We start from the raw sequence: 24390 nt of genomic DNA on the forward strand, positions 1-24390 counted from the left end.
TCCAGAATCATTAAAAATAGGGGGGAAATCACATTTGTTCACCATAAAGTGTTGATTTGTCACAAAAAAAAGGAAAAAAAAGCCCACACACAAAACTCCCCAAGTATAAAACATAAACCAAGGTATGCTGCTTGAGCAAGAAAGCCAGTAGCCACACTCCTTCTTGTCCAGAAAAAGTGACAAAGCCCTGAGAGGACGTAACAGCTGAACACTGCTGCTTTGTTGCCAAGGAACCATTATCACAGTGAGAGGTGTTCTTCAGCACACCAAATGTATTCATTCTCTCCTCAGTCTTTTTTTCTCCCCTTTACCTGGATTCACTTGTATTACAAGTCAGTTTCTCTTCACCCAAACCCTTCCTGCCTATGTAGATGCTCAAGTCTGTGTTCCCAAATACATTACAAACTTCATAACTTTTCATTAATTTCATTATTTCAGCAAATTTTGGATAAACAGCACTACAAAGCAGTTGTAACCTTCACTTTAAGTTCTGCTTCTTTTGGCCCTACCATAATACTGCTTGAATCTTTTTTAAAAGCACTTTGGGTCTCCTTTGGAAGGGAAACTCAAATCTGACTGAAAGAAGCAGAAAAAACCTGATGGGTAAAGCATTGATGAAAATAGGAGAGCAGACAAACCAGAAATCAATGGTTACCCTTTCATCCTGTAGAACCAGAGAATATGGAAACATGACGTCTTTGAATTAAAGACAGATGAGGGCTGAGCACAGGGCATGAGAGAGAAGATAGCTCTTTAGGAATCCCAAGGGGAATGAGAAATAGAAGGCAGCCTGCTTTCAACCATATTTAAACCTTATTTCCTGTGATGGCAATTTTTGCCACACAATATTTGTATTTGTTTAGACAACACACACACACGCGCGCGCGCGCACACACACACACACACACACACAGAGTATACTTAACATCAAATCCTGAGCATCCTCCCAGGTGCTTACAGAGGAGCTTAGGGAGCAAGGCTTAGACAGAGAAGAATTATTCATGTTCCCTGAGCTCCAGTGCCCAGCAGCAGCACACCCGTTCCGCTCTGCTTACTGCACACCCCTGGGGTGGCAGAGCTGCCCCTCAGGGCATGGGCACCCGCACACACAGCCCCTTTGGGCTCCAGCTGGGAGCACCAGAATGTCTTCACTCTCCCCCATACCTGTATCTGCAGTCCAGCTGGATACCAGCCGGATGGGGTTAATCATGCCCAGTCCAGCAGCCTGGGGAGCCTGCAATGGATTATCCTGCCCTCTCAACCTACACACCTGGTGAGATCTCAGTGCCTAATTGATGTGTTCCACCCCAAAGACTAAAACAATAAAAATGAATAATACAACTCGCTTTCATTGTAGGGCTGCTCATTTGCCTTTTTTTTTTTTTTTGGTTTTTTTTGCAATATTGAAAGACGAAAGCCACATGTATGTTCTGAAAAGCAGTCATCCAAACAGCCATCTCACGGTCACTTGTCTGAGACGGCAGCCGCATCCGCAGGGGGATTCTCGTCCTCCTTTCTCTTGGGGTCCACCATGTGGCTGTACCGCTCCCCTCGGTGACGCTCCAGGTAGGGGCCCCAGTTTGATGCAGGCCGGCAGCAGCTGACAAGGCGCTGCAAAGCAAAACCAACAGGCATTTAATGTCTTCCCTTAGTCCAGGCTGCTTCTAAAATTCAGTACAATTATAGCTCTAGGCACACACTGCAGCTCAACAAATGGCAAATCACCAAAGTTGTTTAAAATTGTTCCAAGTGTCTTTGGGGTTGGTGGGTGCTGGACACTGAGGTCAAGGAACAGGAAAAGCTGTGACCAACACAACTGTTTGGGAAAGTTTGCCAAGAGCAGAATATCTCAGATGTGTCACTTGCTTCTGTGAGGAATGGGAGGCAAAACTCCAGAAAATTATATGGGGATAGAAAGCAATAGAAATTCTTCAGAGAATTTAAAGAAGCTGGAATAGCAACAGAACTGATGAAAAATCTCTCTCAAATGGTGTGTGTGCACTCCCAAAGAATTAGACGTTATCTTTTTATCAGAACATGGCAGGGAGATGCACCTTTGATGCAACTACCAGAGACAATGCTTTGGTCTAAAAGTCCACTTGAAAAACATGTCAAAGTAGTAAATGTGTTGGAGAAAACAGCACAGGTGGTCCTGATAATACCAAAGAAATTCAGATTTGGGGCTATATCAGTGGGGTTTTTTGCCCTTACCTCAAGAAGGGTTCCTTCAGCTCTATATAGTTTTACAACAGCAACAACAGGAATCCACATGATGCTGAAGATGATCATGCACCAGCCAAGAATGTTTCCCCAGGCTGGGTATATTATTGAGCCATAAGTGGGATTTGAAAATGTCATCAAAGACCAGATCAAAACAGCCTAGAAAAAATGGCAAAAACAATAAGAGAAAATCAGGTTTCCAACAACATTGAATTTGCACTGCTTCCAAGTTGGTTTAATAAAAAGAAGGGCTGTCTACAAGTTCTGCACAGTTCCCTCTTGTTTCCTGAGTAGGAGAACAGTTGTGCAGACTTTGGTGTTCAGTCATCACCAAGCAGCAAGACTGAAGGCCAGGACTGAAAAATGACACCAGTGCTGAGGTGCACTAAGTATATTTGTGTTTGAACATAACTTAATCTCTAGGTTTTCTTTAAATCTTATTTTGGGTAATATATGTATTGCTGGCTGAGCCCAGTACCCTTCTCTAAATGTTTTTTGCGTTCCTGTATTCCATTATTTACAGGAACACAGGAAAGAACCTGAGATTAGAAATTGGCAAATATTGCTTCAGAAATTGGATCGTTTTAAGCAGCATTTTCTAAACTATAGTCTGGGCAGATTACAGGTAATGTACTGGCCAGAGTGACTTCCCACTGTTCCTGGATTGGCAATGTTAATCAATTCTGTCATAGTAACATAATCCAACCATCTACACTCACCATTGGAAGTACAGGTTTAACAAAAACCAAACATTCAACAGGACATTTAAAGGTCTCAGTTAGACAGCAGAACATCTGACCCAAAAATGGGATTTCCCTCAAAAGGTTTTCAAACCAATCTCAGTCTGAAATTAAGATAATCCAGCTGCCAAGGCAGAGGCTCTAGCTGCCCTGTGTTAGTCCTTGGGAGTGTAGACCCAGCTCTCTCTGTATCAGAAAGCAGATACAGCCCATAGTTCACTTCACTGGCACAGCTATGCCCCATCTTTATACACAGAGCCCGGGCAGTCAGTCCTGAATCTTCACAAAGCAACCTCTTCAATATTAAGTTACTAAATTCTGTCACACTAACACAATCCAGTCATGTGCACTCACCAATAACACCACAGGAGTGACGTAAAACCAGGACATTTTCCACCACAGCCAGAATGAATTGGTCTTCTTTCCAATCATCATTTCAATGTCTTGAATGAACCTTTTTCCTCCTGTTGGAAGACAATCATGGGACTCACTGTAAAGCAGGTACCTCCCTTGCACGTGGGGTTACTCAAAAGCAATCAAAGAAAAGCATAATCAAGGACAGTTTCTCCAGCTCTGCATTAAAGTTTTTTTTAATCCTATTATTATTCAGATGGTTAACTTATAATTTCTTTATTGTAATAATTAGTATTTTATACCCCTGGCACTGCTCAAGGCCAGGCTGGATGGGCCTTTGAGAAACCTGGTCTATTGGAAGGTGTCCCTGCCCATGACAGGGGCTGGAATCAGGATGATTTTTCAAGTTCCTTCCACCCCAAAACCATACTGTGACTCCATGATATGAACTGCTCCTGAGATTGTTTAGTTTAATTAATGTATTTTCAATGCAAATAATTTACCGTAAATGTGGGAGATGCCTAATATCTCCAGGGAAGCTGAAATGAGGATTCCCCATCCAGCACAGAAGTGATCTATTAGGTTAACCCAGTAAACTCCTGCCTGCAGGACAAACATTAGAGGTTAGAATTTGAGTAGTAACATACAGATAAGATGCATTTGTTCAAGACAATTTAACTAATCATGACTCTGAGTTTTTAAGTTCACAGTTCTCCAGGTCAACTACAGATTTGTGAATATTATTTTCTTTAAATCCTCTATGTAAAGTTGAAAAGCACATCTAACAAAACACTATAGGTGCTACAAGCAAGATCTATGCTTATATAGAGCATACATAAACAACTGAGAGCTAGATTTAAATTTGGAGCTTACAGGAAAAAATTTGGGGCCGAAAGTTTTATACTGAACTATAGCCAACAGCTATACCTGTTATCAGTTCTGGGAGGCTTCAATCCTCCTACATGCCTGACTTCTCCACGGGGCTAACCACAGCTTTGAACACCAGCATGCAATAGCAGGATCCCAGAGCAGAAAACAATCTCTGAGCCATTCCACACTCTTGTGATTGAGTCCCTTGCAAGCTTCCTCATCATCCTGTTTCATGACTTATGTACTTTGCTTGACAATACAAATGTCTACTCACCACAATTACCTCCTTCACATTTTCAGTCTGATTACACACATAAATCTTTATTTCTAGATCGAGTAATAGCAGTGAACCTTTACACCCTTAAAAGCAATTGCCTCAAGAAATTTTACACAGTATACTTAAAATTCCTTTTCTGTATATCTATTTATAGAACTATACACGTGCAGGAGAAGTAACCATGCAATCTACAAATGCTCATGAGCCAATGGGTTTTTAATACATGGACAGGTCATTCCTTAATTCCTGTCCTCCTTGGTAGTGAGTTCTGAACAAAAAGATCCCATCAGCATTTATTAGCAGCACCCACTGTGCTGTGGACATGTTCTATGTGTGTACTTGTGAATACACAAATAAATTCCTGAACTGAGGAACCATAATCAGGCTGATCATTTGCAGGCTCTGTAAAAGCCTTCTATTTAAAAGCCTGTCTCAGTTCAATAATCACAGAAAACCTTTGGTTCTTCAAGCTTTCCACTTGCTTGTGTGTTTAGGCACACTGTCAAAATTCAAGGGTCTCTAAGATTTATCCACAAAGAAAGCAACAGTTGGAAGGGGTGATTTGAGTTCATCACTTGCAGCATAACTAAACTCACTACCAAAAAACTTAATTTCTTACCTGAGTAACACAGACAAGCCCAAATAAAAACAATACTGCACACACACCCATGGTTATAGGTCCTCTATATTTTTTTAACGCGGTGGGATTTATATCTTGAATGCTGGTTATAACTGTTTCTGCAAAGGAAGAAGAAGTGAGTTTGAACAGCAAAATTAAGAAAATTAAGAAAAGACATGAGTCACTTAAAACCCCACTTACCTATAAGGGCAAACTGGGAGTCAAGGCCCAAAAGCACAAGCATGAAGAAAAACAGAATGGACCACAGAGTAGAAGCTGGTAACTGAGTGAGAGCCTCTGGGTAGGCTACAAAGGCCAGATCAAACCCTGGAAAATATTGGAGAGAAGGATGTTGTTGTCGTGCCTTGGCCAATGCAAGTCCCAATACCAACAGTGTGACCATCAGCCTACCTGAGTCCACCACCTCTGAGACAGGCCTCTGAGACACAAATGCCATGTGCCCCAGGATGGAGAATATTGCAAACCCAGCAAATACACTGGTGGCACAGTTGACCACACAAACTATAATGGCATCTGCGTAGCAGTTGTTGTAGAACTTGTTGTATGAAGACAAAGCAACAAGCCCGCCCCACCCCGTAGAAAGGGAGAAAAATATCTGGGTGGCTGCAGCTTTCCAAACCTGCCAAAAAGAAAACTAACATGAGAATTGCTGTATTACTTATAGTATTTATCATAAACACTGAAGTCTGTCCACCATTGAAGCTCAAGGGTATCTTTTTTCATTCAGCCTGTGTATCTAATTCTATTTTGTATGAATTTTAGGGAGGATAGAATATAACATGCTGGTGACCTTGCAGTCTCAATCACAAACAGTATCTCTATCGTGTCTAAAGGTCACATCCCAAGCACGTTGCCAAATACTTAAATCGTAGTGGGCTAACCCTGACGAAAAGATTAGATTTGTTCACATAGGTGAATTGCTGAGATGTGAATCTTGGCACAGAAACAACAAATAAGGACCACCAGGACTGGTTGCAGGAGTGAGAACTCCCATGTACCCTCCCACTTGTGTGACCCAAACAAACCACTCCTGCTTCTGATGTAGCCCCTCAGCTAGTGCCAAGCACTCATATAAATACCACAAATACATATCACACCTAATGGTTGCTTTTGATAAAACTGCAATAATATTGGCATAAGCCAGAACAAAGAAAGTTCTGGCTTTCTTTGCATGAGGTGCCCTTCCTGGTCCACCTAATTACCCAAGGTAATTTCCCAGGCAAGGCATGGCCTGAATTTCAAACTCAGGGATCCCTTCAGCCTTATGATAAAGTCCCTTAAAATCATCAGCAAGAACTTTGTCAGCAGATCCTGCTAAGATTAAACTCCAGCACGGTCCCCAAGAACTGTTTAGAAGCAATAGCACAGTTCTCATCACTGGTGTGGCAGGGAGGGCGAAGGAGGTAACTGTCTTTCAATTTGAGAGAAGCTGCAATAGGGGCTTGGACGTTTTACACAACCAGCTGCTGATACAAAATACAGGGCAGAACCTGAAGGACCTGACTGGATAAAAAAGAAGAAAGCCACATAACCAGGAAAGCGTGTCACACTTCTGGGGCTGAACTTCCTCTCACCTCCGCCTCCATCAGCTTGGTGATGTTGGACTCTCTCCCAATGTAGAACTGGACGCCATCCAAAGCACCTTCCAGGGTGGCACCTCGCACCAACAGGACGAACAGGATGACATATGGGAAGAGTGCAGTAAAGTAGACAACCTGCAGAAAGATGGGCAGGGACACACATTAGGTGTGAGGGGATCCACAGACCTTCATGCAGGAAGACTGGACAGGCTGTAGGCTAAGGTCTGCTGGTACAAAAGAGAAACAGGCAACCAGAGAAATGAGCACATGCCAACCACCAAACCATCTGGCTTAGCCGGTTCTGGAGCTGCATTCCCGCAGAAGCAGAAGGCCCAAGCCACATATCCACTTTTGAGAGCGCACTTGACCAGTTTCAGAAATGCATTTTTCTGGCATGATTTACTGCTGTAGGTCTGGATTCAACTAGCCCACACATCTCTTGCTAGGCAGTGCTTCTAGCAAGTGCAAGCTGAAAGCCAGGAAAAACTAGGCGACCAAGGGGGAATTATCTCCTGCTAATCCCCCCAACCATCCCTCAAAAAAAAAGCCAAAACAAAAAAATTTTTTTTAAAGTCACTGCTCTGGAAGCTTTCTTTGATGGAGCAAGGACTTTTAGGTTCTCTCAGACACAGTTCTATTCTGTTGTACTAGCACAATGGGACCAAGGCCAGCAGTACAGTTATTGTCACACAGGCTACGTTCAACAATACTCTGGTTTCTTGAGTCTTAGCTTCAGTGTTATTCAGACAGGGAATTGACCCAGGACTGCTGCCTCCACCAAGCCAGAGCATTGTGCCATTGTGTGGTGAGTCTGACATTTCCAAAGACTTCCTTCATGCTTGCCTAGCACAATTCTCACTGCCTTTCATCTGTCTTGCTCCTGCCCAGCTAGATTCTTCCAAGTCTCACCTTACTCTCCAAAGAAAATTGTCTTGGTGCCAGAAAAAAAATGACAACAGCAAGAGCAACTGCCAGGAACCCAAAGAACATGAGATTAAGAAGAGCCATGCAGCCAAATAATTGAGGCTGGGAAAGAACAGATATTCCACCTCAAGGAATTAAACAAGGACAGAAAGCTCCAAATAGAAATTAAAACAGGAGGAGACCGCACACTGAGCGGAAGAAAGGAGGCAGCAAGGAACCAAAGAAAGGCACAATGACAGAAGGAAAATGGGGAAAGAAATCTGTGCAGAGAAGGTGAACAAAAGAGCAAAGGCAACTGAGACTGAAGATGTAAACGATGGAGATGCAACACAAAGGTGAGAAAAGAGTATGAGGAGGAAGAAACCAAACCAAGAAAAGGGTCTCGGTGAGAAAGGATAAAATTCAGCCTGCCTCAAGTCAGCCTAGCCCAAAAAAAACTCCAGAAAACCATGCTGCAGCTTGTGGAAATGGGAGCTCAGCAGAGACAGATTCTGAAAACAAGCATCTAAGTACCTTGTCCCTACAACTAATTTCAACCCTTGGGAACAAACAACATTTCACAATCTGCCAGAAACCTGCGCACACACACACACCTGTTCACAGCACCTGACCTGTATGGTCCAACCATCTCAACCAGACTGGAAGCACAAAATAATCACCAGGTGCTCCCAGGGCGTGTGCCCATGTGTGCCATCACACGCACGCTTCCATCACACAGCCCAGGCAACGGCTGAAACTCAGCTGGAACCACCGGCACAACGGCAAGATTCCAAAATACAGGGCAGCCCAGTGGAGTGGAGGCCCAGGAGTGAAGTAATAGTTGTGTAATCAGCACCTTACTCATATTTTATGTAACAGTTATGAAGCCGAGGAGGAGAAGGGAAGACAAATGCTGAGCCCAGCAGAGGCGGGTGTGTTAGGACTGCATCCTGCCTTGTGCTAAAGTTCCCTGGCTCCAGCTGACATTGGGAGGGCAGAATCAGGCCAAAAGTCATCTCCTTGGTCTTCCTAACATACCTTTCCAGAAGATTTGATTCCTTTGTACAGGGCACCTGCAACAATGATCCAGGCGAGGAGGAGGCAGAGAGCCAGGTACCAGACGACCCTGCCGGTCTCGTCCAGCCCACTCGAGCGCTGCAGAGCCACTTTGCTGAAAGCACACGATGCTCCCGTCAGGAGGGGATGGCACAGCACACAAAGCTCACACACTCCTCTTCAGCTACTTCTCCAGAAAAAATGAGCTGCTGTGTGAGGCTATTACAACACTCTGCAGCCTTTTCCAAGAGCGTGCAGTTGGAAGTGCATGATTGGCAATGAGAAGCTCTATATGTATGTAACTGCAATTTTTCCTTCTTTTTGAAGCCTACCAGCTCTCATCTCTCCATACATCTCCTCTAAGACCCACCTAAGATATTCTGTGTTAATCATGAAATCCTGACAGGAAAAGAAGAGCCCAAAAGAATCAGTTTCCAGGAACCCAGTGAACACAAGGCAAATTGAGACCGTGGAGCAATAAAGAAATGGCAATTTTACAACAGGCTCAGATTCAGAATAAGGTGAATATATTTTACACAGTAACTCCTGAGAAAAAGAAAAGTATATGCTATGTGTAAAGATGCCAAGTAGTGCCTACCAGGACTCCAGAGAAGAGAACTTCTAGAAATGGCAGCATTTTCCAATTGGTTAAAGGTTGACTCACTTGCTTCTCTTTCTATACATAATTTCTCTTAAAAAAAGCCAAACTTATCAATTAAATTTTAAGTCCCCTCTCTAGTGATTTGCATGCCCATGTCCCTTGACTACATTTTTTCTGGACTGCAAGATAAGACGAAAATAAAAGGTACATCCAAAACCACAAAGCATAAGAAGGTATTTTTTCAGTAATTTCTTTAAAGTATTTACTTACTTCCAGTATTGCTCGGTAGGAAATTGCACTGGTTTGTACGTTATGGTGCCCTCTATACATGTGAGATTGTTGGCCGTGACGAAGGTGTAGTTTGCACGAATGATTTCCCCATTGTATGTTGTGTTGCAGTCATTTACTGAAATCAAGAAAAAGGAATCATTAATACTGGGATGGCTCTTATTTAAAACATCAGACCGATACAGCAAATGTGTTTCCTAAGCAATTACAGCTTCAGTTTGCCTGCTAACAAGATTTGGAAACAAACCGGAAATGTCACTTGCAGCTGTGATTTCGCTACTTGACTGTAAATCAAAACACCAAGAATCTGGTGTGCTCACCACGTTTTACTTATCCTCAAGAATACTTACAAAAATCAAATCTGAGCATAGTTAAAATTGTAGCCTTGGTTACTCCATGAAAACCTTTGTCCCAAACCAAGGTAACACATGGATCATCTGGTATCTGATATTCATCTGATTGCGGCAGAGGGCTTGTTAGAACACTTTACATATTTTCCTTGGAGCAGAGTTGGAGGAATGGAAACTGGGGTTGGGAATTTTTTGCCAGAACATACCATAAAAAACACTTCATCAGCATATGCATCAGCATTTACTGGAAATTCTTATTGAAGCCTATTTCAGGACAGCTTCCTCAGTTCAGTTCAGTTTTGTGTTCCCCCAAAACTTACAAATTAGGTGCTGAAATCTTTGTTGTTTTGCCAATAAATGATCACCAACTTTTTGTTACATAAGGCCTCTTAGAAGATATTTTCAGATATATGGTTGAGATATATTTACATTAATACTGCAAACAATATAAGCCATCCTCATCTTGTCCTTGTTATTTTAATAATCACTGGTTACCAGGCAAGAACATTTCCAGCTGCTAACTGGTAATTACCTCACCAACTTCACCTTTTGCCTTAAACTGGGCTGATACAGAAACTGGTGAGGTAAGTGCTTAGGCCCTACATCTGCTGTGAAACACAAGAACAATGGTGTGGAGATACATTCTAAAGAGTTAATGAAGAGCGAAACCAGCGCCTCAGTGGTGCTCAGGATTACCATAGCCACAGGGGACCCAAGGAGTAATGAAAAGACCTCGATAAAAACTACTCCACTAGTTTGTCTCATGGAAGGGGTTTTTTTGCCACAAAGCCTGATGAAATGGGAATGCCGTATTTCAAGCAATTGGAAATGTATGTATTAGAAAAAAGCTGAGGTTTAAAAGGAAACAAAAAGGATCCAACAAAGTGATTTCAGCCCAGTTCTCTGTAGATTTCCCAAGCATCCAGAACCGGTGGCAAAGAAGTGGATAAGTATCACTCCTCTGTGTTCAGATACAAAACTCCAGGAAGGACTTTTGAAGCCATGGGTAGCTGTCCTAATCCTGTACTTTCACCCAGAAAACAGTTACCAAACAATTACCAAATATAACCAGTACCAAAACCAATAATATTCAACTCTGTCTGGTAAGTATGGTACCTTTTTGTGTCTTGCTGCAGAGATCATCTGACCAGGACAAGCAATCTGACCACGGCAACACTTTTTGAAATGAGGCAAAGAAATAGAAGAGTGCATAAGCAATGATAACATTGTAGTAGATGGTCACAAATGCTGTCAGGATGACCATTGTGATGCCCACTCCTAGAAAAGAGAAACACAAAATATCTTAACCACCTCAAACTCGGGTTGCAAAACCCCTCCTCCCACTAAAACAAATAGCCTTCACTTGACTTTTAAAAGGTGACATGGGAAGAAGTTCAAATTGGTTTTTGTTTGGTTTTAAAATATTTTTTAACAGCAAACAAACAGCGACATTTCAAACCCATTAAATGATGGATATGATCCAAACTGACCATCTCAAACATGCTTTTGAAACACAATTTGAATCAGGCCCATAGAAAAATGCACTATTTACAAAGTCTAAAGGAGAAATTCAGTATTTTGTTCTCTCCCCATTCAGAGGGAAATTTACTAAAATAAAACAAACTCTACTAGGACTGCCCAAGCCCTTTTAAAGATTCCACTGTAATGAATGCTTTAAACCACAGTAAATCTTCTCAATATTACTGTTCTCCCCCTTGTTAAATCAGTTTTGTTCTGTGAGTTTGGAAAAGCCTGACAAACAGTAGCAGTCATCTTAGAAACTATAAATAAGTTGCTGTCTTTACAGATATATAAAATATATGCTGGGTTTAAAACCTTTTGCTTTAAGATAGACAGACTGCTTTCGTGAAAGTTTCTTGTGCTGCAGAACAGAGACTGGCAATAAGAGTAAATGTTGGGGCAACCAGTTTCTGTAGGTGACAAGCAAATTCTTGTTGCATCCGAAGGAAACTTCTCCTACGTTAACTCCTCTGGTAGATTAAGACAAACAAAACCATTGCAGAGTCCTTTACACCCTTGGTACAGGACCAGGATGGACAGGCATGAGTGTAGCCATGGTTAATTGTTTCCAAACAAATCTCCTTTGAGAGTGTTTGAAATACAAACCATCACCCCAAACTCAAACTACCACTACAGCATGCAACGATTTCTCTTATCTCAAGAGGCACCCCACTTTACAAAGCCAGAATCTAGGCTATTTTATCCCACCAGCAGGTGACTCCCAAGGCAGCTGCTCACTGATTGTGCACAAGATTGCACAGAGCACCCAGACCCACGTGCCTGTGCCCACACTGGCAGCCAAATACAGAATTAACCCATCCAACACACAATTGCCTCACAAGCTACACTGGACATGAAGCATAAAAAACCAGTGATAAAGTCAACTTCTAAAATTTACTTTCAATCTGTTGCTCGCATTACACAAGTTGTTTTACTTAAGTTTTTCCCTCACACGGCAAAACAGAGATATTTCCTTCTGCCTGGACAGATGGAGTGAGAGTGATGGAGCTGCTGAGCACAAGAATCTCTGACAAAACCTTTCATAACCAAGAGCCTTTCTGGGGGAATCTTTACTCAGCATCTGTTTATTAACTGAATAATGAGGAAGTATATACCTGAGGACAGAACACTGGTAACACGGATATCGGTGTCTCACAATTAGTAACTTCATTAAGAAATCATTAATTCAAAACAGTTTATTATTAGAATAAACGGAAAGATAAGAAAACCAACCTTGAAACAATGGTAGCATTCTCCAGACTAAAATTGGCCCTTGACTGGCAAACTGCCCCATGGAACATTCCATGAAAAATAAGGGCAAGCCAGCTAATGCCAGCATGAAGGTGTAGGGGATTAGAAAAGCACCTAAGAGGAGATAAAAAATGGGGGGAAAAGCACAATCACACACACAGAGAAAACAATCCATCTTTCAGTATTCACCACAGTTTTATCACATTTTATACTCCTCCTTTCTCCCCTGTTCCCCACTGGAGGTGCTTATTTTTGAAACAGAGAGATTTGTTTCTAAGTCCTGTTTTCTATAAGACTAAGTAGTACCTGCAATGAAGGTCAGAACTGATTTTAAAAGAATGACTTCTCTTATAAGAAAGTAAATTCATTTTATAAAAAACTATTGAGGATGTGCTCTAATACAAGTAAGAATGCTGCTTAACTGTAGTGCACCTTGTCCACTTTCTATTTAATCCTCCAACTTTTAATTTAAAGAGGAACAGAACCATTCCTGTGTGCGCTCAGCTGTGTTTTGCAACTGCCCTGTTAAGCAGGTACTGGACATCAAAGCATGAAGATTATTTTCAATGGTTGGCTGAGTCCTGTGTCAAACATCATCTCAGGATGGCTCTTGTTCAAGTCCATTTAACAGTGCATGTTAACCTGATATCAGTGAGCGCCTTGTTCTGTGAAAGGGACTGGCACTTCTTTGTGTGTGCACAGAAGACAGGGAAAGCGAGAGCACGAGTTTCATAAACATAACACGATATCCCTGCAGGAATCTGTCCTCATCACTCTCAGTGAATTTAAAGCAATCAAGGACCCAGTTCTGCAAGGAACTGCAAATACCTGATGAAATTTCAGGAAGTAAATTGTCCCACAGAATTAACTGGATTACTCCTCTGTTTCAAAACAAGGATATAACAGTTGTCTTTATCAATCATGGGCAAGGGGCACAGAAAAGGATGCAAGCAACAGCACAAATATGCTTTAAATGCGAAGTCTCTGCTGCAGCAGATGAAAAAAAATATCTAGTCCATGGGCTGACATCACAACTTACTTGGTTTTCACAATTTTCTTCAACAAAACTTCAAGTAATTCAAACCAACCCATGTCACTCCAATAAAAATTCCATACTGGAGATGCCTCCTTATATTCCATGTGTAGCTGTGTGGGTTGTACTGCCTTTACAGCCCAGAATTTTACTTCAACAAGAGTTAGGCAGAGCAAACAGGTACATACAAGTAAGTTCTCTGCAGTTACTATTTAGGCACTCTTTAATTACCAGGGGTCGCCTGGCAAGTAGATAAAGCTCTGGAATACAAGCCAAGGAAGCCAGTGCCTCTGCGTGGCTTTGCCACTAGTTCATTGTGTAAGCAGGTAGAGGCTCTCCCTGTCTCAAACACTTCCCAAGTGTTTGATCTGGGTAATTATTGAGCTGAGATAAATATTCTGGCTTAGAGTGTTTCCATGGAAAAACAAAGGTGCAGAGGGGATTCCACTGTTCTCTATAAACATACCAGGTATGGTATATAACATAAACTTACCAGAGGGTAAGCACTGGGGAGGGAGAGCAGCTATTTAGACAAGGAGAGGATATTGGCACATGGACAAAAAGGTACACGTTGTTTATGAGTAATTCAGAAGATGGTATTCTCAGGTAGAAATTTGCAACTCAAACTAAATACTATTTCCCTTCTCAGCTGGTACCAAAAAAGCACATAGGTGCCTCTTAGTGCCCTTTCCCATGAGCAGGCTCTATCCCAGTTCCCAGGGTGGTAGAGCTCACATCCAGCTTTAACAGAACATGCCCAGCCTCAGAGCTGGCCCTTGGAGCTTGCTCTGCTCTCTCCTGGGGATAGCAAGGTGTGCCCCCCCTGTGACCCTGCCGTTCAGCACAGGTACCTCCTCCATTCTGGTAGGCGAGGTAGGGAAAGCGCCAGACGTTGCCCAGGCCCACGGCATAGCCCACCATGGACAGCAGGTATTCGGCTTTGTTTGTCCAGTTGCCACGGTCCACATTCTCATCGGTGCATCTGACCTCCTTTGAAGAGAAGAGGGAAGGCTTGTGATACCCACCAGACAAGAAGGGCAATCATATCATCATTTCTCTGTCCAGAGACGTACCTTGTCAGGATCAGCAGAGTCATTTTTTTGGGTACCAGTCCAGTTGGCCTCTGGCAGGACAGCACAGACCTGTGAGAGAGGGTCCCCCCAGAGAGCCCAAACACCTCCACAATTTTGCCTTACTCCTGCCTTACTCCTTTGTGCTATCAGCTGCAGGACACTCCTCTATTCTGCCCCTACAGACGCCCCCATACTTGTTCAGATGTTCACATCAGCACATACCTGTATGCTCACTTTAAAAAACACCTGTCCTAGCGCCTTGTACATCTGTCGAGGAGCTCATCCCACTTTACCTTCCGCTACCTGTTTGAATCTCGCCTGCACAGACAACTTCATACCTGCCCTCAGCTGCCGACATACCTGCGCCCTGCTTGCCCGAGCGCCGCTACGCCCACCTGGGCACCTCCACAACCCACCTGCCCAGGTGCACCCACACTCGCCTACATTCTCGCACACCTGCCCAGGTGCCTCGGCACCCCACCTGCCCGGGAGCCTCCGGCCAGCCTCCCCCCGCCGCCTCACCTTCTTCTTCCCGCAGGACAGAAAGCCGGGCAGGCTGAGCATCCCCATCTCTGCCGCCGCTGCGCTCTGCCCGCGCCGCCCGCCGCCCGCCGCTTTATCGGGCCGGCAGCCGCCCGCCCCTCGCTGCCCTGCCGGGAACCGCGGCCCCTGCGCTGCCCCGGGGCCCGGGCGGGGCCGCCTCCCGCCCCCGGGGCAGCCCCTCGCAGCCCGGGCCCGCTGACCCTCCCCCGGCCCCGCGCCCGCTTCCTCGGGAACACCCACCTGCCTCAAACACCTCGCACGGTCACCTGCCCACTTCCCCTCCTAAATACCGCCTGCCCTCCGCACGCCCTCGCTCCTCGCCTTAGCCCGACCCACTTCCCTGCCGCCAACCTGCCCGGGCTCGCTCCCCCACTCTGGGCTCTTCAGCTCTGCTTGCACCCCTGCCTGGCCGCCTCTCTGTCACACACCTTCACTTCTAGCATGTCTCCCCACTCCTTCCCCTCTTCCTGCTCTTCCAACATCTACCCACACACTCTCCTTGTTTTCTACCTCAGGACTGCCAATCCCCCATCAAACACTGACTTTCGCCTGATCAGCCCACTCCGCTGCTCCTTGTGCCTGCTCCCCACGGAGGCACTGCCTGTCGGCCTCACCTTCTCCCACTGCCCTGGTGGTTTCTTGGCGGTCCTGCTTCCGCACCAAGGAACTTACGTTCCCCGGTAGTTTTTGCATCTTAACACAACTTTCAGGTACAGACTCAGAAAGGGCAAGTCAGGAGAGTTGTCATGTCCAGTGGAAGAACTAGAGCAGAATGACCAGGCAACCACCAACACAACCCATCTGCCCTGTTCCAACCAGAACCGTGGCTGTGACATTTCACCCTCTATGGGAAGGGATGTCATAGTGACCTTCCCCAGACATTCCATAACAGCCAAGGACACTCCTCAAAGTCCACACTGAGTACAGACATGGGAAGACACAGATTTTCTGGTTGCTTAATTGCTCTCCCCTATTTATAAATGGTCTTTTCCATGGCTCTTTCAGATCCACACCTTGACAAATACCTTTTCTGTCCAAATTAGTGGGGACTTTTTATTTAGCAAAGTGCTACCCAGTGTGTCTCAGTATGCCAGGCAGCAGCACACCCGTTCCCCTCTGCTTACTGCACACCCCTGGGGTGGCAGAGCTGCACCTCAGGGCACGGGCACACGCACACACAGCCCCTTTGGGCTCCAGCTGGTAGCACCAGAATGTCTTTACTTTCCCCCACACCCGTATCTGCAGTCCAGCTGGATACCAGCTGGATGGGGTTAATCATGCCCAGTCCAGCATGTATCTGGGCATGATTAACCCCATCCAGCCTGGGGAGCCTGCAATGGATTATCCTGCCCTCTCACCCTACACACCTGGTGAGATCTCAGTGCCTAATTGATGTGTTCCACCCCAAAGACTAAAACAATAAAAATAAATAATACAACTCGCTTTCATTTGGGGGCTGGATATTAAAGACGCAGGGCTGCTGATTTGCCTTTTTTTTTTTTTTTTCGGTACCTTTTCCATATCAAAAGACAAAACCCATATATGTGTTAAAAAACAGTCATCCAAACAGCCATCTCAACGTCGCTTGTATACAATGGCAGACACAGTGGGAATCTCGTTCTCCATCTTCTTGGGGTCCACCATGTGGCTGTACCGCTCCCCTCGGTGACACTCCAGGTAGGGGCCCCAGTTTGCTGCAGGCCGGCAGCAGCTGACAAGGCGCTGCAAAGCAAAACCAACAGGCATTTAATGTCTTCCCTTAGTCCAGGCTGCTTCTAAAATTCAGTACAATTATAGCTCTAGGCACACACTGCAGCTCAACAAATGGCGAATCACCAAAGTTGTTTAAAATCGTTGCAAGTGTCTTTGGGGTTGGTGGGTGCTGGACACTGAGGTCAAGGAACAGGAAAAGCTGTGACCAACACAACTGTTTGGGAAAGCCTGCCAAGAGCAGAATATCTCAGATGTGTCACTTGCTTCTGTGAGGAATGGGAGGCAAAACTCCAGAAAATTATATGGGGATAGAAAGCAATAGAAATTCTTCAGAGAATTTAAAGAAGCTGGAATAGCAACAGAACTGATGAAAAATCTCTCTCAAATGGTGTGTGTGCACTCCCAAAGAATTAGACTTTATCTTTTTATCAGAACATGGCAGGGAGATGCACCTTCGATGCAACTACCAGAGATAATGCTTTGGTCTAAAAGTCCACTTGAAAAACATGTCAAAGTAGTAAATGTGTTGGAGAAAACAGCACAGGTGGTCCTGATAATACCAAAGAAATTCAGATTTGAGGCTATATCAGTGGGGTTTTTTGCCCTTACCTCAAGAAGGGTTCCTTCAGCTTTAAGTATTTTTACAATAGCAACAATAGGAATCCAGATGATACTGAAGATGATCATGCACCAGCCAAGAATGTTTCCCCAGGCTGGGTATTTCACTGAGCCATAAGTGGGATTTGAAAATGTGGTCAAAGACCAGATCAAAACAGCCTAGAAAAAATGGCAAAAACAATAAGAGAAAATCAGGTTTCCAACAACATTGAATTTGCACTGCTTCCAAGTTGGTTTAATAAAAAGAAGGGCTGTCTACAAGTTCTGCACAGTTCCCTCTTGTTTCCTGAGTAGGAGAACAGTTGTGCAGACTTTGGTGTTCAGTCATCACCAAGCAGCAAGACTGAAGGCCAGGACTGAAAAATGACACCAGTGCTGAGGTGCACTAAGTATATTTGTGTTTGAACATAACTTAATCTCTAGGTTTTCTTTAAATCATATGTTGGGTAATATATGTATTGCTGGCTGAGCCCAGTACCCTTCTCTAAATGTTTTTTTGCGTTCCATTATTCCATTATTTACAGGAACACAGGAAAGAACCTGAGATTAGAAATTGGCAAATATTGCTTCAGAAATTGGATCGTTTTAAGCAGCATTTTCTAAACTATAGTCTGGGCAGATTACAGGTAATGTACTGGCCAGAGTGACTTCCCACTGTTCCTGGATTGGCAATGTTAATCAATTCTGTCATAGTAACATAATCCAACCATCTACACTCACCATTGGAAGTACAGGTTTAACAAAAACCAAACATTCAACAGGACATTTAAAGGTCTCAGTTAGACAGCAGAACATCTGACCCAAAAATGGGATTTCCCTCAAAAGGTTTTCAAACCAATCTCAGTCTGAAATTAAGATAATCCAGCTGCCAAGGCAGAGGCTCTAGCTGCCCTGTGTTAGTCCTTGGGAGTGTAGACCCAGCTCTCTCTGTATCAGAAAGCAGATACAGCCCATAGTTCACTTCACTGGCACAGCTATGCCCCATCTTTATACACAGAGCCTGGGCAGTCAGTCCTGAATCTTCACAAAGAAACCTCTTCGATATTAAGTTACTAAATTCTGTCACACTAACACAATCCAGTCGTGTGCACTCACTATTAACAGCACAGGAGTGATGAAAAACCAGCATATTTTCCACCACAGCCAGAATGAATTGGTCTTCTTTCCAATCATCATTTCAATGTCTTGAATGAACCTTTTTCCTCCTGTTGGAAGACAATCATGGGACTCACTGTAAAGCAGGTACCTCCCTTGCACGTGGGGTTACTCAAAAGCAATCAAAGAAAAGCAATAATCAAGGACAGTTTCTCCAGCTCTGCATTAAAGTTTTTTTTTAATCCTATTATTATTCAGATGGTTAACTTATAATTTCTTTATTGTAATAATTAGTATTTTATACCCCTGGCACTGCTCAAGGCCAGGCTGGATGGGCCTTTGAGAAACCTGGTCTATTGGAAGGTGTCCCTGCCCATGACAGGGGCTGGAATCAGGATGATTTTTCAAGTTCCTTCCACCCCAAAACCATACTGTGACTCCATGATATACACTGCTCCTGGGATTGTTTAGTTTAATTAATGTATTTTCAATGCAAATAATTTACCGTAAATGTAGGCGACACCTATTATCTCCAGGGAAGCTGTAATGAGGAGTCCCCATCCAGCACAGAAGTGATCTATTAGGTTAACCCAGTAAATTCCTGCCTGCAGGACAAACATTAGAGGTTAGAATTTGAGTAGTAACATACAGATAAGATGCATTTGTTCAAGACAATTTAACTAATCATGACTCTGAGTTTTTAAGTTCACAGTTCTCCAGGTCAACTACAGATTTGTGAATATTATTTTCTTTAAATCCTCTATGTAAAGTTGAAAAGCACATCTAACAAAATACTACAGATGCTAAAAGCAAGATCTATGCATATAGAGAGCATACATAAACAACTGAGAGCAAGATTTAAATTTGGAGCTTACAGGAAAAAATTTGGGGCCGAAAGTTTTATACTGAACTATAGCCAACAGCTATACCTGTTATCAGTTCTGGGAGGCTTCAATCCTCCTACATGCCTGACTTCTCCACGGGGTTAACCACAGCTTTGAACACCAGCATGCAATAGCAGGATCCCAGAGCAGGAAACAATCTCTGAGCCATTCCACACTCTTGTGATTGAGTCCCTTGCAAGTTTCCTCATCATCCTGTTTCATGACTTATGTACTTTGCTTGACAATACAAATGTCTACTCACCACAATTACCTCCTTCACATTTTCAGTCTGATTACACACATAAATCTTTATTTCTAGATGGAGTAATAGCAGTGAACCTTTACACCCTTAAAAGCAATTGCCTCAAGAAATTTTACACAGTATACTTAAAATTCCTTTTCTGTATATCTATTTATAGAACTATACACATACAGGAGAAGTAACCATGCAATCTACAAATGCTCATGAGCCAATGGGTTTTTAATACATGGACAGGTCATTCCTGAATTCCTGTCCTCCTTGGTAGTGAGTTCTGAACAAAAAGACCCCATCAGCATTTATTAGCAGCACCCACTGTGCTGTGGACATGTTCTATGTGTACTTGTGAATACACAAATAAATTCCTGAACTGAGGAACCATAAATCAGGCTGATCATTTGCAGGCTCTGTAAAAGCCTTCTATTTAAAAGCCTGTCTCAGTTCAATAATCACAGAAAACCTTTGGTTCTTCAAGCTTTCCACTTGCTTGTGTGTTTAGGCACACTGTCAAAATTCAAGGGTCTCTAAGATTTATCCACAAAGAAAGCAACAGTTGGAAAGGGTATTTTGATTTGAGTTCATCACTTGCAGCATAACTAAACTCACTACCAAAAAACTTAATTTCTTACCTGAGTAACACAGACAAGCCCAAATAAAAACAATACTGCACACACACCCACGGTTATAGGTCCTCTTAATTTTTTCATCATGCTGGGATTTATATCGTGAATGCTGGTTGTAATTGTTTCTGCAAAGGAAGAAGTGAGTTTGAGCAGCAAAATTAAGAAAATTAAGAAAAGACATGAGTCACTTAAACCCCCACTTACCTATGCTGGCAAACTGGGAGTCAAGGCCCAAAAGCACAAGCATGAAGAAAAACATGAAGGACCACAGAGGAGAAACTGGTAACTGGGATAGAGCCTCTGGGTAGGCTACAAAGGCCAGTTCAAACCCTGGAAAATATTGGAGAGAAGGATGTTGTTGTCGTGCCTTGGCCAATGCAAGTCCCAATACCAACAGTATGACCATCAGCCTACCTGAGTCCACCACCTCTGAGACAGGCCTCTGAGACACAAATGCCATGTGTCCCAGGATGGAGAATATTGCAAACCCAGCAAATACACTGGTGGCACAGTTGATCACACAAACAAGAATGGCATCTGAGTAGCAGTTGTTGTGGAACTTGTTGTATGAAGACAAAGCAACAAGCCCACCCCAGGCCGTAGAAAGGGAGAAAAATATCTGGGTGGCTGCATCTTTCCAAACCTGCCAAAAAGAAAACTAACATGAGAATTGCTGTATTACTTATAGTATTTATCATAAACACTGAAGTCTGTCCACCATTGAAGCTCAAGGGTATCTTTTTTCATTCAGCCTGTGTATCTAATTCTATTTTGTATGAATTTTAGGGAGGATAGAATATAACATGCTGGTGACCTTGCAGTCTCAATCACAAACAGTATCTCTATCGTGTCTAAAGGTCACATCCCAAGCACGTTGCCAAATACTTAAATCGTAGTGGGCTAACCCTGAAGAAAAGATTAGATTTGTTCACATAGGTGAATTGCTGAGATATGAATCTTGGCACAGACACAACAAATAAGGACCACCAGGACTGGCTGCAGGAGTGAGAACTTCCATGTACCCTCCCACTTGTGTGACCCAAACAAACCACTCCTGCTTCTGATGTAGCCCCTCAGCTAGTGCCAAGCACTCATATAAATACCACAAATACATATCACACCTAATGGTTGCTTTTGATAAAACTGCAATAATATTGGCATAAGCCAGAACAAAGAAAGTTCTGGCTTTCTTTGCATGAGGTGCCCTTCCTGGTCCACCTAATTACCCAAGGTAATTTCCCAGGCAAGGCATGGCCTGAATTTCAAACTCAGGGATCCCTTCAGCCTTATGATAAAGTCCCTTAAAATCATCAGCAAGAACTTTGTCAGCAGATCCTGCTAAGATTAAACTCCAGCACGGTCCCCAAGAACTGTTTAGAAGCAATAGCACAGTTCTCATCACTGGTGTGGCAGGGAGGGCGAAGGAGGTAACTGTCTTTCAATTTGAGAGAAGCTGCAATAGGGGCTTGGACGTTTTACACAACCAGCTGCTGATACAAAATACAGGGCAGAACCTGAAGGACCTGACTGGATAAAAAAGAAGAAAGCCACATAACCAGGAAAGCGTGTCACACTTCTGGGGCTGAACTTCCTCTCACCTCCGCCTCCATCAGCTTGGTGATGTTGGACTCTCTCCCAATGTAGAACTGGACGCCATCCAAAGCACCTTCCAGGGTGGCACCTCGCACCAACAGGACGAACAGGATGACATATGGGAAGAGTGCAGTAAAGTAGACAACCTGCAGAAAGATGGGCAGGGACACACATTAGGTGTGAGGGGATCCACAGACCTTCATGCAGGAAGACTGGACAGGCTGTAGGCTAAGGTCTGCTGGTACAAAAGAGAAACAGGCAACCAGAGAAATGAGCACATGCCAACCACCAAACCATCTGGCTTAGCCGGTTCTGGAGCTGCATTCCCGCAGAAGCAGAAGGCCCAAGCCACATATCCACTTTTGAGAGCGCACTTGACCAGTTTCAGAAATGCATTTTTCTGGCATGATTTACTGCTGTAGGTCTGGATTCAACTAGCCCAGACATCTCTTGCTAGGCAGTGCTTCTAGCAAGTGCAAGCTGAAAGCCAGGAAAAACTAGGCGACCAGGGGGGAATTATCTCCTGATGAGCTCTCTGCTACTCCCCCCAACCATCCCTCAAAAAAAAAGTCAAAACAAAAAAATTTTTTTTAAAGTCACTGCTCTGGAAGCTTTCTTTGATGGAGCAAGGACTTTTAGGTTCTCTCAGACACAGTTCTATTCTGTTGTACTAGCACAATGGGACCAAGGCCAGCAGTACAGTTATTGTCACACAGGCTACGTTCAACAATACTCTGGTTTCTTGAGTCTTAGCTTCAGTGTTATTCAGACAGGGAATTGACCCAGGACTGCTGCCTCCACCAAGCCAGAGCATTGTGCCATTGTGTGGTGAGTCTGACATTTCCAAAGACTTCCTTCATGCTTGCCTAGCACAATTCTCACTGCCTTTCATCTGTCTTGCTCCTGCCCAGCTAGATTCTTCCAAGTCTCACCTTACTCTCCAAAGAAAATTGTCTTGGTGCCAGAAAAAAATGACAACAGCAAGAGCAACTGCCAGGAACCCAAAGAACATGAGATTAAGAAGAGCCATGCAGCCAAATAATTGAGGCTGGGAAAGAAGAGATATTCCACCCCAAAGCACTGAAACAAGGACAGAAAGCTCCAAATAGAAATCAAAACAGGAGGAGACCGCACACTGAGTGGAGGAAAGGAGGCAGCAAGGAACCAAAGAAAGGCACAATGACAGAAGGAAAATGGGGAAAAAATCTGTGCAGAGAAGGTGAACAAAAGAGCAAAGGCAACTGAGACTGAAGATATAAATGATGGAGATGCAACAAAAGGTGAGAAAAGAGTATGAGGAGGAAGAAACCAAACCAAGAAAAGGGTCTCGGTGAGAAAGGATAAATTCAGTGTGCCTGAAGTCAGCCTAGCCCAAAAAAAACTCCAGAAAACCATGCTGCAGCTTGTGGAAATGGGAGCTCAGCAGAGACAGATTCTGAAAACAAGCATCTAAGTACCTTGTCCCTACAACTAATTTCAACCCTTGGGAAAAAACAACATTTCACAATCTGCCAGAAACCTGCGCACACACACACCTGTTCACAGCACCTGACCTGTATGGTCCAACCGTCTCAACCAGACGGGAAGCACAAAATAATCACCGGGTGCTCCCAGGGCGTGTGCCCATGTGTGCCATCACACGCACGCTTCCATCACACAGCCCAGGCAACGGCTGAAACTCAGCTGGAACCACCGGCACAACGGCAAGATTCCAAAATACAGGGCAGCCCAGTGGAGTGGAGGCCCAGGAGTGAAGTAATAGCTGTGTAATCAGCACCTTACTCATATTTTATGTAACAGTTATGAAGCCGAGGAGCAGAAGGGAAGACAAACGCTGAGCCCAGCAGAGGCGGGTGTGTTAGGACTGCATCCTGCCTTGTGCTAAAGTTCCCTGGCTCCAGCTGACTTTGGGAGGGCAGAATCAGGCCAAAAGTCATCTCCTTGGTCTTCCTAACATACCTTTCCAGAAGATTTGATTCCTTTGTACAGGGCACCTGCAACAATGATCCAGGCGAGGAGGAGGCAGAGAGCCAGGTACCAGACGACCCTGCCGGTCTCGTCCAGCCCACTTGAGCGCTGCAGAGCCACTTTGCTGAAAGCACACGATGCTCCCGTCAGGAGGGGATGGCACAGCACACAAAGCTCACACACTCCTCTTCAGCTACTTCTCCAGAAAAAATGAGCTGCTGTGTGAGGCTATTACAACACTCTGCAGCCTCTTCCAAGAGCGTGCAGTTGGAAGTGCATGATTGGCAATGAGAAGCTGTATATGTATGTAACTGCAATTTTTCCTTCTTTTTGAAGC

The 24390-nt window shown here is 44.0% G+C and overlaps 2 protein-coding genes across 4 annotated transcripts in view; both read right to left on the bottom strand.

Annotated features, from left to right (window-relative positions):
* LOC134425748 (sodium- and chloride-dependent neutral and basic amino acid transporter B(0+)-like) lies at window positions 1–16899 on the bottom strand. 3 transcript variants are annotated; one of them, XM_063170682.1, is made up of 15 exons: window positions 16813–16899; window positions 14758–14807; window positions 14536–14674; window positions 12634–12765; window positions 10996–11157; window positions 9512–9647; window positions 8623–8755; window positions 6676–6816; window positions 5492–5720; window positions 5282–5407; window positions 5081–5199; window positions 3818–3917; window positions 3315–3424; window positions 2212–2379; window positions 1–1611 (listed from the first exon to the last, which is right to left on the bottom strand). In XM_063170682.1, the coding sequence occupies exons 3-15, from the start codon at window positions 14603–14605 to the stop codon at window positions 1465–1467; spliced, it is 1773 nt and encodes a 590-aa protein (XP_063026752.1). In that variant the 5' UTR covers window positions 14606–14674; window positions 14758–14807; window positions 16813–16899; the 3' UTR covers window positions 1–1464. The 3 variants fall into 3 exon arrangements, with proteins under 3 accessions (XP_063026752.1, XP_063026750.1, XP_063026751.1); XM_063170680.1 differs by lacking the exon at window positions 16813–16899 and adding an exon at window positions 15915–16638; XM_063170681.1 differs by lacking the exons at window positions 14758–14807; window positions 16813–16899 and adding an exon at window positions 15280–15345.
* SLC6A14 (solute carrier family 6 member 14) overlaps window positions 16779–24390 on the bottom strand; it is a 14036-nt gene continuing 6424 nt past the window's right edge. Inside the window, exons 6-14 of the mRNA XM_063170684.1 lie at window positions 24045–24177; window positions 22091–22231; window positions 20907–21135; window positions 20697–20822; window positions 20499–20617; window positions 19232–19331; window positions 18727–18836; window positions 17623–17790; window positions 16779–17022 (exon numbers count right to left, since the gene is read on the bottom strand). Coding sequence (XP_063026754.1) covers window positions 16876–17022; window positions 17623–17790; window positions 18727–18836; window positions 19232–19331; window positions 20499–20617; window positions 20697–20822; window positions 20907–21135; window positions 22091–22231; window positions 24045–24177 — 1273 coding nt within the window. The 3' untranslated portion in view covers window positions 16779–16875. The remainder of the gene's footprint in view (window positions 17023–17622; window positions 17791–18726; window positions 18837–19231; window positions 19332–20498; window positions 20618–20696; window positions 20823–20906; window positions 21136–22090; window positions 22232–24044; window positions 24178–24390) is intronic.

The sequence above is a fragment of the Melospiza melodia genome, chromosome 16, assembly GCF_035770615.1.
Source record: "Melospiza melodia melodia isolate bMelMel2 chromosome 16, bMelMel2.pri, whole genome shotgun sequence".
NCBI lineage: Eukaryota > Metazoa > Chordata > Aves > Passeriformes > Passerellidae > Melospiza > Melospiza melodia.